Here is a 12,616-nt window from a genome sequence, read left to right as displayed (position 1 = left end):
GCACGTCATATAGTTGGGTCATATCAACTTTAAGAGCTTTCCATGAAATATGAGTTTTCCTAAGGTGCAGGAACATATTCAAAAGGAATGTGCAAATGTAGATTACGCTGTTGTTTACAAGTGACTGCTATTTAGATAATCTCTTGAGTAAAAACGCGACACAGTATAAATAGAGATAATTTAAACATGACATTTTGAAGCAATTCTAGCCTAAACTTAATAATGTAATGTTTTCGAGTCAGAATGCTTATGTGAAGCTAAGTTAAAGCTATTTTCTATTTTACTGAATCCTGTATGAAGCAGGAACACCCACACTCATTCAGAAGAAAGCCAAGTTTTTTCGTAATCTAAGGCGCATGTAACGCAAGCCATGCAAAACTGAATTACCTAAATTTTTTAAATTAAGAATCATGTAGGCTCCGGGCGGCGCCTTACTAGCCTGGCTGTAACGGTATCCTTGAAAGGGCTAATGTGACACGCAATTCATATGAGCGGCTAGGATAATAGCGAGATCTGCATTTGAATGTCTACCTCCTAGTATAGTTTAGCATTATTTTAGCTAGTTGCGGTGTTGATAAGCATGCACTATATGCTTGCGATGTTATATTATATTCTTATATACACGCCGGTGACCTCGAAAATTCATATAGCTGCTGCATACCGAATAATTTTTATAATTAATTTATTTGCTTGAGAAATAAAAGGAACATTGTTGAGTTAGGTAATATATAGGAGACGTTTATTTTTAAACGAGTGGAAATCATAATAGGGTGAATAATTATGAGTTTTTACGTTAAGCAAATTGGAATTATTTCATGATTCATTAGCATGGAAATCAAGGGGGCAGAATGGCTAACTTTAAGGCGCGTTGATCACACAGCGATGCCTTTCAGTCGCAGCAGTGAGTTCGTTTTCAAACGAAAACAGTAATTTCGCATTACAAATAATTTTTTATTGAAATAAAGAATTGTAACCCTATGAAGCAAGTAAGCATTATAGTCATTTTTCGGAAATAAACGCTCATTAATGTTCACGAATAGAAATTACGATTAAGTAATGCCGCTGTATGTTTGGACTAATTTTTCTTGCCCAAATGTTAAAATTCATGAATAATATACGAATTTAGAACGAAAGATTCCTAGGAAGAATTTCATGGCCATGAATTTCGGAACAGAATGTAAATCTTGGACTGAAATTGCTATTTTATCCTCGGATGCGAATTTGTACAAGAAATTCCTGCAGTGGTGAAATACACGAGTCAATTCTATTGCTCATGCACGGTGCCGCCTCGCACAAGTGAATCTGTTGAGTCAACACAGACTCGGCTCAAGATCAAAGAAGAGCGGTAGAAAAATTATAAGCGATTTTAGGCACACAAAGAGGGTAAATTTAAAATGCAAAAACGTAATTTCAATTACGGATGCGTCATCTTAGTATGAAACATTTCGCAAAAAATTCAACCGCGTGTCTGGTTGAGGAACGAGGTTTCCCAAAGAATACACAAGCCCGAGGACATTCAAAACAACAGGACTGCCGAAACTAAGAATGCATAAATCGTTTCGGAAATTTAAAATGCGCTGTTTTGGAAATGCAGTTAAAAATTTTCAGTTGTGTGCTTGTTTGACGACGTTCACATTTCATCTCACAGATGTGGCGGTGAATCTTTTATCAGTATTTGAGACAAAGAATACAGAGTGAAAAGTAACAATATCTAAAATCATTTATTAGAAAAATGCGATAAGGTTTTGGTATAAAGGGGATGAATAGGTAATTCGAGTGAGCAGCAACTGCAACTTCAATGATCTGTAGTCGAAATTCATCTGAGCAGTACACTTAACTTCATTAGCATGCATGCAACTGCAACTTCAATGAGCTGTAGTCGAAATTCATCTGAGCAGTACCGTACACTTAACTTCACTTCAGGCACTGCTTCCTATTTCACTAAGTAGATTGTCCTGCTTTAGAATGAGGAGTAATAAAGAATTTATCCACAGATTATCAATTTTTTAAGGATCATGTGCAACTGCACACCCTCAATATCGAAATGAGATCTCGGAGGTATCTGCTGCTTACAACTAACCTGAGATGAAAAAAAATATCCTGCCTCGGGAGACTCGCTCGTTATCCTAAGAAGAGGCGTGAGGCGGGCATAAAAGACCAATATTCCCCAGAACTTCCCTCGTTGTAATGCCGTTGAAAATATCAATTTACAGCCGCCTTTGACGCAATGAAATCTTTCGCTGGATTGTAGCGCTGGCGCCGTTTAAGACGAGTCTGGGGCCGTCCTATAAAATCCTGACTTGCTTGTCAAAAGATGGATAATGAAGCCTGGCTTTCAAGCGGACACTGAATGGTTGGTTGGAAGGCGGCCGTCGATGCGGCGCCTTTGATACTCGACCGAGCTAGAAAAGCGGGGTATTGATTAAAGGCTAAGCTGGGCTGTAAATTTTGCTTGCGAGTATCAATGACGGACTCGTAAAGCAGGAGCTTGATTTACAATTGGAAACATCGCGTTCGCGACTTGAAGATTCCTGTAGACCACTGTGGCCGGCTTCTCAGCCAGTCTCAATACTTAACATGAAATATAATTTCAAATTTTTAGTTAAGTAAATCTGGAAAGGTATTTTCTAATATCTTTATGCCAACTCTGAATCGAAATCATCAATCAAAAATGAACGCAAAGAGAAGTCCAGAGCGTCATTCATTAGATATTGTACGCCAATTTCGATAAAAATGGCAGAGATAGTAGCAATTAGACCAATGAGTTTTCTTATCCACCGGTACAATGTGTTGTGCTTTGTAAATACGAGATTTGAGGGAAATTTGAATGGTCTATGATCATCACCTGCAGACAGGTTCAATAAGAGATTCGAAGAAAGATCACCTTGATTAAATCTGATGTTAGCAAAATATATGCTATACTATCAATAAGCCTTGCTAGCAATTAAACATTGACCTTCATACGGCTTCTGCAGGCTCGTTCGAAGTATGAAGCCTTCATTTCTTAATGTGTTGCGGACGGAGGGGCGCTGTGCTACTACGACTTTATGTGCATTTTTTTGTCCAGCTCCATAAGCTTTCAACATTCTCCAAATTGCGTGCTGGCTTCATTACCATCCACCGTTTATATTTGTTCAGAAAATTTCTTTACCAATTCCGGCTGGAACTATCATTACTAAAAATCTTATCATGTAAATGTTGTATAGACTGAGTGGACTTTAGCGTTTACTCATTCAATGTTACTGAATTTTTTTTAAAAAATAAAGTGTTTAGAGATACGGCAGATTGCAATAATAAGAATTTCTGTTTTTCCCCAGAGTAGCATGCTCATTAAAAAGTAAAGAGCAGATTTATGTCTTTACGCGCCTAACAAGTAATTCAGTGATAGATAAGTTATCAATGAAACCGGGATGAGAATCAACGTCGTTCATTTGCTCCATATTTTAATCGGTGAGTATATTTGTTCATCATTGTTTTCTCAATCTTACTCATTACTGTGTCCACGACATATGTCAAGAAGTTCCCTGGCGAGACTCCAAATTGATCTACCATCTAACATTGGAACTGCAACCTAAGAAGTGCTACACGACCGGCACGGTTGTTGCCGATGAGTTATTGACTTGAAGTGTACCGAGTTCTCTTTCTTTTTAATATAATTTAAGATGAATAGGGTTCGAGAAACTCGTCGTGCTGGCTGGTGGGATTTATTGTATGAATCTTTTCGTTGTACTATTATTATAAATAATACTTTATCAAGATTAAGTAAGCTTTTGCAGATCCGGTCAAACACCATAACCACAAACTATCCATATCGGCAAACCTTGTACCAATAAGAACAAGAATAAGAAATATTATCGTACTGTTCGCAGAACACGGCCGCTTGAGTTTAACTTAATAGTGCCTAAGGCCTCCATTTGAAGGCGGTCATTTATTGTACGTTCGCCTGGCGAGAAAAACTCTGCCGCGCCGCTGTCGTGTCTCGGCAACCAATTAGACTTCGCCTCACACTTCGCTAATTATTTTCTCGCCAACTCGCCAAACACTTGTCAAAACTCGCGCAGAATTTTAAGTTCCAGCGCCTGCAGCACAATTTTAACTCACGGATAAAATATGTGCGACCACGTATTGGCCGAAATTTGGCCACCTATATTACTGCATGCTGATGTGAAAATCGGTGAAGCGGTGAAGGAAATTCTGTGGGTCCTTTATATTCAGTGGAGCGCTGGCGAAGTTCCAGAAAATGTATTAAATGAGCCCTGTTTGAATGATGTCGGCTGCAGGATTTGCGTTATGGAATAATTTGTTTTGTTATGGAATAATAATAATTTTGTTATGGAATCTATTGAGTAAATATGGGATTCACAGAGCCTCTCCATAGATGGGCTTTGCAAGATAGAATATAGTAATTAGATAAGATACAGTAATTAGAAAATGAAGGGATACACTTATTGGATATATTGATTAATTAGCATTGCTCTGGAAAAGGAATTAGACACGAAACACGAGTTCGAGACTAAGAAAAAAATTAAGTAATAGCGCGAAATACAAGAAGCATGGACTAATTCAGGGTAATAGTGGCTTTGAAAAATATTTTACCATCACCAGAGATTTCTACTGGATCAGCATCACAAAATGATTTAGAAGTATTTTCGAAAACCATTCCTTTATATTCATACCTAGCACGGACACCAATACTAGCACTAGAATCAATACTAGCAGTCGCATCAACACTGGCCCTAGCACCAACAATAGTACCATCTCCAGCAGTAGCACCAACATTATTATTGGCATCAACATTAGTACCTGCTCAAACACTGGCACTAGCACTAAAACTGGCTTCAGCAAAAACACTGAAAACACTCGCACTAGCACCAACACTGACACTAGCACCAACACTGGCACTAGCACCAACACTGGCACTAGCACCAACACTGGCACTAGCACCAACACTCGCACTAGCACCAACACTGACACTAGCACCAACACTGGCACTAGCGTCAACACTGGCACTAGCACCAACACTCACATCAACACTAGAAGCAACATTATTTATATATTAGTATCAGTTATTAGCATTATTAGCAGTATATCATTACCAATTTCTCGTGACGTTTGAATGCCTAAACAATGATAGTGGAACTGAATAGCAGGAACGATCGTCGTCGCCTACGCTTGCATTGTCCACACGACGCCGGCGAAGTGTAGCTTGCAGGGGCGGTCTCGGGATCACTATGGCGCGAGGACTACAGAAGACAGAACTGAAAAAAATTACTTTAATAAACTTTACTTTAGTAAGCTTTGAATAAATAATCATTATGGAAACCATATAAGACGCTGCACCAGCGGCCACATCATGGCCGGTGACGTTCCACCGATAATTGTTGTATAGAATCCATTTCAAGGATAGGGATCATGCAGCAAGAAATGGACATTTAACCTTGAGCTCCATTAAAGAGCGGCAGAAACAAACCTTCAGTGGACGAGTGGGATGCAATTGGCATCTGCATATCGATGATTGAATCTAGGAATTTATTGAGAAAGCCTCTCGGTTTCAATTGTCGGCGTTCGAATCTACCTGCCTGGCTTAGTCGCAGCGCGTTGATCAGTGACTCGTCAGTCAATAAAATGATGGGTTTATGGAAACATATCGAGTTCGAGCAATACTTAAGTAAAATTGGCGCTTCGCGTATCGTTTGGTTGTTTTTAGAAATGTTTATTCATCCCGGTCTTTTGCAACCGAGGCAAAACTTTCATGAATTTAAAACCGCCATGCAATTTGAAAAGTGGTTCAACTTACGTGGATACTTTGTGACTAGGAACTAAATTTTCGGTTTCGTTGATACTGGTATTCGATTATCATGCAGCATTTTAGGGATGATGTATGTACCTGTTTTCTCTGATAAATAGCTTGTTAAAAGAAGGTTAATAGAGCAAAGCGTTCATCAGTTTTTTCAACTTTGTTGAATATCGTTGCAATTGCCCGTTAAGAAATGTTGGTATGGGCAACTCTGCATACAATGTGGAATGTCTAAAATAATTCAATATAATAATTGTATCTGGAATTAACTTAATTATATACTATAGAATAATAATTCAATAAGGTAATAATTCAACTAGTATTCATTTAGGATGACAAGTGGGCGTTCTGTATACAGGTGTTGCTGTGGCTCAGGAGACTCTGGAGCAGCGCCTGCGCCAGCATCTTCTTAAAACGTACGACCCCTCCAGCCGCCCGTCCAGCAATGTCACCTACGTCGCTATCAAGTTCACTCTACGGGACTTCAAAGTGGTGAGCTCGTGCAGATACTTGATTTAAACGAAGATTTGGAAGATGATAAATACGTTCGTAAATATTAATATTTTTTGTAAAAAACTCAAATTATTCAAATCGACAGATTTGAAGGTTGAAAAGGATGCCCCAACCACGGTTGTGAATGTCATCATATCGGTTAATTGACCAGGTTACTGAAAGCTGATGCAATGACGCTGCTCACTAACGATGAAGACGTGAAAGTGTTATTTCTCTGCCTAACACGGTATTAACTTAAAAAACAGTGGGATATAAGCCGGAGCGCAACTTGCACTGCATTTTTCTATTGACTTGGGAGCATTTCATGAAGAGAATTTCCTGAAAAACCAATTTGTACTCCGTATTTATAGTAAATTATAAATTTGTGGCTGCGACATCTGAGCAATATCGTGCTTCCCAGTCACTTTACAGTTTACCTTACCGGATATGAATGAAAAACAGCGAAATGTAGACCCAATGCATCTTTTGTGTGTAATATTGCCGTACGAAAATATCATTATTAACGTACTTCAGCGCTGAGTAAAACTGATTTATAGGTACACTCCGTGCTTGAGAACGATTCGTCATGTTCGTTAGGCGGGAGATGAAGTGATATGTTGCGAATGCGCTCGCGCAAACTCAAGGCATTGCTGTATGACTTAAGTCAATTTGTATGAAGATATTCTAAATTTAACCTGAACAGCACCCAGTTATAAAATATATTCTACCATGAACAAACCGGCATCTATGACTGTTTTAAAATGGTAACGCAGCGTTACAAATTAGGATAAATTATTTATTAAATTGGCTGTCATGCCTCATTTACTTAGAATGAACTGGACATTGTTCATGTAACGAATAAGCCACGTGTACGAACGCAACAGTTCAGCTGGGTCTAGAACGATTCCATTTTCCTGGTCACGATTTATATCCTCAAAGCGTCATCAAGAAAAACTGGATTTAACGCAAAACGCAACTTGTACAATTGAGTCGCAACGGTCAGGGCGCGGCCGAATACGCTTCTCGGTCACAGTTCATGGGTCCGAAACCAAGCAACTCATTTGAGATATGACATTCCTCCTCCTCTCCTCCAAGTGTATTTACGGATCGAATGCACGATGCCACACATAAAAAGGATTATTGCAACAATGAAATAAACTTACGAACATTGGCAGGTTTCAGCTCGATGGTCCGTGGATCAGGGTTCTGGAAACCGATGCAAAAGTGAAACGAAATAAAATAAAGCCACGATCGAAATTTCTACTAACTTTTATGACGCTTATGCCAAGTAATTTAGCTGAATAATCAACATCTCAATTATAGATTTTACTTTGCCTATTCCCACGATCGACCCACCATATTCAAAATCTGCAATTTCAAGATTTTTTCAGAGTTATAAACTTGTCTTGAGAGCGGGTGCATGGTGATTTCACCTCTTAAATAGATTAGTCATGAGAACTTCATTCCCGGGAGCGACTGTCAGGAACAACAATACAAATAAAAATACAGTCAACATTTAATATAATTTTATCCGTTTCTATTTTCAGGTGGAGTCCGAAGAGGAAATAGAATTAAATATATGGATAATGATGGTGAGGAATTCATGGAGCCGTAGTTGCAGTTTTGTCCTAATAGTACTGAATCTGAAATAGAAATTCCTTTTCATACTGTAAGATAATAACTCACGAAATTATTTCAGTAATCGGTCGGGCATTAATATAAATCGTCAATAAATTATGCTCCTATATACTTGACCACCACACTCAATTATTTTCTTGCATTATCAGCATACTCTATTTTCCTGTATATTTACCACGCTCCAGATATTGTTTTGTTTTCCAACATAATAAAAAACTTGATTGTTTTTCTACCTATTCATCATACTGTAATATTTCCCTACATGCAATCATAGTGAATGAAATAGCGTACATAATACATATAGTAACTAGTAACTCTCAAGTGGAATAAACATTGGTATAGTTAATCTAAAGCTTGTCGCTAATCTAAAGCTTCCCTAGCGATGGGTCGACCCTCGTCTCTCTCGCAGCGCCCTCAGCGCCACCTTCGTCCCCAAGCTCACGTTCGCCCCTACACGCGTCTGGCATCCTGACATCGTCCTTACTAACGGGTGCGTCTTGCTAGTAGTTACAAAAGTCATTTTTAATTTACAAATTATCACATTTCACGGCTTACTGAATTTTTTTAGTTATTTATCCCATAATCTCAACCACTTTTAAGGTACATTCTGTAAACTCACCAGTTCTCTAAAAGTTTTAACACTAGTCAGACTAGATAATATAACAAGGTTATAGTCGCACCAAGTTTATGTACAATAATATTGTACCTATACAATCTGACAAGGGTTCAAAAATATTCAAATTCCATTTCCCACCGTCCACCGACCAGTCTCGATGCGGCCAGCACGGGAACCGTCCCACCTGTCCTCTTGACCGCCCTCCCGAGCGGGCAAATGACGCACGTGTACCCCGCAACTGTGAGGGTTGCTTGCTTCGCTGCGGCCGTGGCCGAGTGGCCGCACGATGCCCTCAACTGTGCCGCTAATTTCGGGTCTTGGGTGCACGACGCTGACGCCATAGAGATCCTTGCTGACGAATATGTTTCGGTGAGAATTACCGCTATAATTGTTTTTCCAGACATACCGATTTAAGCGGTATTACTGAAATCACTATAACCGATGTTGCTGGTACCCAGGATAAACAGTGATATTTCAGATAAAGCAGTGATTCGAAGGCAAATTGGATTTAAGTGCTGGAATTATATTACTGTCAGATCATATCTATGAATTTCCTTGCACGCTAAATATTTTCAGCAGGAATAGTATTAAACAACATAAAGTAGTTATTTAACAGTGCTATAATGCATATAAAAACAGTACTACACCAAGACTCGTGTAGTTCCTTCTGTATTTCTAATTACAAATATTTAATTACAAATAAATATTTCCTATTACCTTGCATCCTTCCACATAAATGTTGAAAGTATGAAACTTTTTGGAAACGAAACATCATAAGCAGATGTTGCAAACTCAGCACCAAGATCCATCGAGATTTACCGACACACTCGTGTTATGCCGTGCCTGGCATTCACTTTTATGATGAAATAGTAAAAATGTAGTGTCATGTTAGGACGTTCGATACATTACCGAAAAACGAGATCGAACATTTTTTTAGATTTAACTCCCGACACCCTAATCTGGAACACTATGATAACCTCGCTGAAGTATAGGTTTATATAAGGATATTGAATATTGACTCGGATGATAACGACGAGCTGTCTAACAACCTATGATCTGGTCGGTGCAGATAGACATGATCAGAGACCGCGTCGGTGAAGATGAAAGCGAGTCCCACGTCTCATGGACTGTAATAGATTCGAGCGTGAGGAAACAGGCTTACGTGGGTAACGGTAACGATTCAAGCAGTTACCCTTCTGTTACCCTTACGTTGAACCTCGTGCGACAGCCTGGGTGGAATATAAGACTTCTTCAATTCGTGCTTGTAGGTGAGTTAATATATGTGCCATCTGCCTAGTTGTTACATTATTAACCCGTTATCTGTGACAGTTGATACACATGTAACAACGTTCAATTCCCGATGATCAATAAACTTGAATTATAGACACTTGGAAATGTATAAAAATAAAAAATTACCTAAAGTATTATATTACCTCGAGTGCTATCACACTCAAGCTGAAAAGTATAATGAACAGAAATTCTAAAAAAATGCTTTTCCAAAATCACAATATATGAGGAGTTTACGTATCGAATTACGACGAAAATGTAATTTTACTAAGCATTGTTCGTAGAATTTCTGCTCATAGTAATTTTGAGCTTGAGTGTGATAGTACGATTATCACAGCGCTGAGTCTAGTGACGGGGGTGGTGTTTGTGCTGCCCCCGGGGGCGCTGGAGAAGGCGCTGCTGGGGGGCCTGTGCCTCCTGCTGCAGCTACACTTCCTGGCCTACACTGCCGCCTTCATCCCCCACTCCCCGTCACACACCCCCATCTTGGGTGAGTCACTCAAAGCTATCTTCATCCCCCACCTCCCCCTCTTACAGCCTCATCCTGGGTGAGTCCCCCAACGCCATCCATATCCCCCACTCCCCATCTTACAGTCCCATCCTGGGTGAGCCACCCCAACGCTACCTACATCCCCCACTCCCCCTCGAACAACCCCATCTTGGGTGAGTCCTCCAACGCCATCTACATCGCCCACTCCCCCTCATACAACCCCCATCCTGGGTGAGTCACCGATGCCATCTACATCCCCCACTCCCCATCACACACCCCAATCCTGGGTGAGTCCCCCAGTACCATCTACATCGCCTACTCCCCCTCACACATCCCCATCCTGGGTGAGTCCCCCGCCGCCCACATCCTTCACTCCCCAACGCCATCCACATCCCCCACTCCCCATCCCGGGTGAGCCCCCAATCCCCACATTCACATCAAAGAAATAAAGTCTGTTCATAGGCGCGCCATGAAAATCTTGTTTCGATACCAGCATAGCATTTCTATAAAAAATACAAAATTTTGTAATTGGAATAGATTAAAACGTAACTAGAATTATTTAATAGCTGAATGGTTTTAAATAATTATACTATAGCTTTCCAGCGGCAGTCATGAGTCAGTCTCTTATTGATTTGTAGTGCATAAATACATAGAGGCATAGCTGACGAAATTTTTTACTAATTTTTCTCGTTATTCAATTCAAAATTCCTGTATTAAGTATAAATTTAGAGAGGAGTTATGTATCTTATTTATGAGGGTAGTTATTGGACCGATTCGTAATTGACAAACTCCATAGACGACTATCGGAGCTGAACGCCTTGATGCATAGTCCCTGAGTGTTGTGTCTGGCGTCAGTGGCGCTGACGTGCGGCCAGGTGGTGGTGACGATGGTGATGATGGTTCTCAGTGTGGTGATGGTGCGGTTAGCCCACTCTCCCCCCACGCCGGCGCTCGCTCCAGTACCGGGAATACGGCGCCCGCTGCGCCGCAACTACGCCGGACGCCGCTGCGGCATTCCTTGTTGCAAGGTATAGTTATTTTTTTGCATTCAGAAGTTTTGCATTCAGAAGTTACTTCAAAATAATTGATATCGGCGTTTACAGGTGTTGTTTTGTAGTTGTATTGTACTACAAATACAGCCACATGTTCAAAAATGTTATGGTATATTTGGTAAAATAATGAAAACTGACCGCTATCTCAACTCAAACACAGTCCCAACGCCAAAATGCCACTAGAGTAGCGGTAAAGGGTTCGAATTGAGTGAATTGATGAATATCTTTAACACGATCATATTTTCTATCCATTAACCAGACTGCGAGTGAGGATTATGAGCGTGATGCTGAAGCGTCATATTCTCTGGACGCTGTGGGGGCCGTGCGTCGGTCTTCAGAGGGAGCCTTGCCCCATGACCGTCGACGCGACGATGAAGTCAAAACCAGCAGCCCGACGCTGGTTGCCAGACTGCAGTGTTGCTTGTTCGTGATATACTACATGTTTGTTTCTGCAGTCATGATCACGTACAGAAGTGTGTTATTCTCGTAAATTACGAGCAATTCTGAAATAATTGTTCATATAGCATGCTACTTGTTCGGGCATCGACTTGACAATGAATGGATAGTATCATTCAAGTTGCGAATTCATTGTCGCTCCAACACGACCAGATGTTTCTAGACGCATGATATTTTGATCACCAGATATAGCACCTAATTAGGAGGCTCTCATCAGGGTAGCAGCCTCTCATGAGGGCACTCTGTTCACCAAATTGACGTACCTCGAAAGCAGATGTCTTTTCAAAGCTTCAGATAGGCAATAGTGTTAGTACCTTACAGTCGGCCACATGGATTTGCAGTCTGCAATCTAGCAGGTTGCCTACATGCAGACATGGCTAATAAAATTGATATTATATTCATGTAATTCAAGACTAACTCAAATCAGGAATATTTCACGAAAATTTGATTTGAAAATTTTGAAATTGAATCGCCTATTTGAAAATTTATTATACGGCTTTCAGCTGGATATTTTTTTCTAGTCCTAAAATCGAGCTTCTTTTATTTGAGGAGTGGCTTGCGATAAATCTAATATTCGGTTAAATTACCACAGAAATTTAGTATTGTTCTCAAAATTCTATTAAAAAAATGTATTAGAAGCGAGGCCTAAATTTTCCATCCAGGTGCATGATGCAGTTATCCGTTCCACAAGATGCAGTTATATGTCGTGAGGGGTGCTTATATAATATCTAATCCGAGATTTCTACGACTTGCTTAAGATGATAATTACAGCGCGCAAGGTAGTGACC

General features: G+C 40.1%; 1 protein-coding gene and 1 long non-coding RNA gene across 2 annotated transcripts; both read left to right on the top strand.

Annotated features, from left to right (window-relative positions):
- The first annotated feature begins 3,326 nt into the window (after positions 1-3,326).
- Positions 3,327-7,868, top strand: LOC108673259. The gene is made up of 3 exons (XR_001930969.2): positions 3,327-3,450; positions 6,156-6,289; positions 7,837-7,868. It is a non-coding gene; the product is annotated as an uncharacterized LOC108673259 (long non-coding RNA).
- Positions 7,863-12,296, top strand: LOC108673258 (neuronal acetylcholine receptor subunit alpha-5-like). Its single transcript, XM_018161059.2, has 7 exons — positions 7,863-7,881; positions 8,308-8,417; positions 8,696-8,912; positions 9,613-9,811; positions 10,168-10,320; positions 11,176-11,348; positions 11,632-12,296. The coding sequence occupies exons 1-7, from the start codon at positions 7,876-7,878 to the stop codon at positions 11,860-11,862; spliced, it is 1,089 nt and encodes a 362-aa protein (XP_018016548.1). The 5' UTR covers positions 7,863-7,875; the 3' UTR covers positions 11,863-12,296.
- Positions 12,297-12,616: the final 320 nt, after the last annotated feature.

Source organism: Hyalella azteca, unplaced genomic scaffold (genome assembly GCF_000764305.2).
Source record: "Hyalella azteca isolate HAZT.00-mixed unplaced genomic scaffold, Hazt_2.0.2 contig16338, whole genome shotgun sequence".
Taxonomy (NCBI): domain Eukaryota; kingdom Metazoa; phylum Arthropoda; class Malacostraca; order Amphipoda; family Hyalellidae; genus Hyalella; species Hyalella azteca.
The sequence above is the reverse complement of the archived record's forward strand: the minus strand, read 5'-3'. Positions and strand labels throughout refer to the sequence as shown.